The sequence below is a fragment of the Suricata suricatta genome, chromosome 2 (assembly GCF_006229205.1).
Source record: "Suricata suricatta isolate VVHF042 chromosome 2, meerkat_22Aug2017_6uvM2_HiC, whole genome shotgun sequence".
Classification (NCBI taxonomy): domain Eukaryota; kingdom Metazoa; phylum Chordata; class Mammalia; order Carnivora; family Herpestidae; genus Suricata; species Suricata suricatta.
The window spans coordinates 184,102,252-184,105,116 of record NC_043701.1 but is presented as its reverse complement, the minus strand read 5'-3'; the positions used below and the strand labels follow the sequence as shown (position 1 = coordinate 184,105,116).

Genomic DNA, 2,865 nt, shown 5'->3' with positions numbered 1-2,865 from the left:
GCCCGCGGACGCCTTCGGGGCGAGCAGGACGCCGGCCTTGCAGCGGGAAAGTGACATCACCGCGCCGCCCCGGGCGAGGAGAGCGGCCGCTGCGAGGCCGCGGGGCCTCGGTGGCGCAGGGGGACCGAGCGCGGTGGCCGCGCCGGACACCGAGCGCACTAAACGCAATTATTTATCGTTACTTTCAGGAGCCCAACAACGAGAAAACCAACAACGGCATCCACTACAAACTCCAGCTACTGTACAGCAACGGTAAGTGGCCGCCGCCGCCGCCGCCGCCCCAGCCCCGGCTCGCCCTCCGGCCCCCGAGCCGGCGAAAGGACGTAAAGATTGTGAGATTAAAATGACACGGATGTAAACACGAAATCTTCTCATGACATAGAAGGAAAACAAAACATAAACGATCAATAAGTCGATGGCACTTCACATGATTAACCGGTGGGGTTCGAAGCAGAAAGTATAAAGGGGATCGATATGGGGCTTCAGCAGAACATCACTTTTAAGTGACTTTTTTCAATTTTGCAAATTAATGTTAATTATGGAGATGGGGGCAGCTCCGTAGGCAGAGCTGAACTGACTTCCTGTGCAAGAGTTAAAAAAAAAAAATCCTCGAGAGACATTCGAAAGAGTTCAAACTCTCACTCAGTTTCCATTTCATGCTTTCTGTTTTCTAAAAATAAATGACCACATGGGCCCACCCGGTGCAGCAAGCCGGCTGCTCTCAGCCTGGCAAATTTGTTGTGCCTTTCAGTGCAAACGCTCAGCATCTTGGAGGCCCTGAAGGACTCAAGGAAACAGAGAGGGAGAAGCGATTGGGGTTCTCGGTCACCTTTCAAAGGGCACTGCGAAGTTTGCTGCCTCGGGGCGCGCGGCAGCCCCGTGCCCCAGGTGCCCCGGCTCAGGTCCTGATGAGAATTTGCCCTTGTTTTGCAGGAGTCAGGACGGAGCAGGATCTTTATGTGCGTCTCATAGATTCAATGACCAAACAGGTGAGAAAGTTTAAGCCTCCGCACTACTTTCCGCTGCTCAGCCGGGTCGTCCTGGGGTTGGGGGGCACAGGGGGGTCTCTGTATTTGGTTTCCATTTCGTTTCCCTGACATGCTAAGGAGAATTCCATATTTATTGAATAAGCTATGCAATTGGTAAATTAGTTTGTGTTGTCATCAGAATAGGACATATATGCTTTATTAGATGGCTTGTGCGTGGAATCAAATTCTGTCTTAATTAGTTATGGTAATTAATATTTGACAGAAATTTCAGGAGGCTCCCCCCTCTTGTACATTTTTAAATGTTTCTCTCTCCCTGCTTGGAATCATTTCATTGATTTTTTTTTTCTCCATAACAAAGGCTACTAACTCCTTTCCAAAGCCCATTGAGTTGGGCTTGATTAGTTCATTTTTTTCTCCTCCAGTGTGATGGTCTAGTAACGCGAGACGTTGATTTGGATTTAAAAGTGAAATGTGTTGGGGTGAAAAGTCACCTTGTTCTGCACTAGTCCGTCTTCACCTCTCAGCCTCCCCTCTCCATAATTCAAACTCCTGGCTCCAGGGGTCACCCACACCCGTCCCTTGCTCTGGGAGCAGCTTCTGCTCCCTCTCCCACCCTCTGTCATACCTTGTAAATAACATAATTACAAGCAGTTCCTTATTAAATGATTTAACCTGTCTTGGTCAACTTTTCCGATGATAACTATTGGCTATCAGTAATGTGATTAAATGCAGAAAAGCGCTTCATTGCTTTCTGACGTTGTGCAGTCTCTGGCTGGTTTTGTGCTGGGTGGTATGTTAGTCGTTGGAGAGATCTCCCCCACCCCACCTTTTCTTAAAAAGGTGTTGGGGGAGGGGCAAGTTCTGTGCGAAAATTAAATCCTCTAGGCGCAGATGGATTTAAAATATACGTCCAATGTGGGCTTCACGCTTGGAAATGAAAGTAGCACCTTCATTTCTGGTGTTAACTTTAGGAAGTGTGAGCCAAGTACCAGAGAACTCCTTGGGGCTGCCTGCAGCCCCTCACACAAGCTGCCCGCTCTCTGCGCGGCCATCAGGTTTTGGATTTTACTTCCCTCTTAAAAGTTGGTCCTTAGCTAGGCAACAGCGCCTTGGATTTTAACGTCTGCAGCGTAAAACTGTGTGGTTTTCTCTTAGAGTAAAACAGATCCTACAGGTAAACCACTGTCTTTGTCAGAAAGAAGGAGGCAGCGGGTGCCCTTTGGTAACGATTTCACTCGGATTCAGAGAAGCCTCTAGAAGCAGGGCTGCTCCTTGACAGGGTGCTTTTATTTCCTTTGTATAGGAGGGCTAGATGTTGTCGGAAACTGCCGGAGTCTAATTAAGAGGTCGATGCAGGCAGCCCTAAGTTTCTCTGGTGTTGCATAGAGAAGGAGGCTCCGTTTTAAGTGTACTCTTATTGTTCATCTAGCCTGTGTACCTTTGCAACATAAACAGGGCTGAAAATAAAGGCATTTAATCTCCTCTCACTGACGGGGATGGGGGGGGCAGAGGAAAGAAATAGCCCAGTAACTGATCAAAGAGTCAATGGCGCTGAACCGACAGTTTATGGATTTCTGTTTGTGCTACAAAATAAAAAATAAATCAAATATAAATACGGGGATCCATCGGAGGACAAGCCGAGCTCTCAGAAGTGCTGGTGCCCGCCGCGGCCAAGCGCCCTGCCGCCCCAGGCGGCCCATCACTCCTGTGGTTACCAGCAGATCCGGAGGGAGGCCGGGCAGGAGGGGCTCGCCGGGACCCTGCCCTCTTCCCAGAGGGCAGCCTCAGGCCTTGTCGAGAAAGGGCTTTGTCCGCCTGGAAGTGGAGGAAAGTGTGAGAAGTGCCCAAGGAGATTGGAAGTAATTTCCAGATAATT

At 49.4% G+C, this 2,865-nt stretch overlaps 1 protein-coding gene across 1 annotated transcript in view; it reads left to right on the top strand.

The window, feature by feature from the left end:
• EBF3 (EBF transcription factor 3) overlaps nucleotides 1–2,865 on the top strand; it is a 116,787-nt gene that overhangs the window by 3,467 nt on the left and 110,455 nt on the right. The window contains exons 4-6 of the mRNA XM_029920640.1: nucleotides 28–252; nucleotides 934–989; nucleotides 1,412–1,494. Of these exons, the coding sequence (XP_029776500.1) occupies nucleotides 28–252; nucleotides 934–989; nucleotides 1,412–1,494 (364 nt within the window). The remainder of the gene's footprint in view (nucleotides 1–27; nucleotides 253–933; nucleotides 990–1,411; nucleotides 1,495–2,865) is intronic.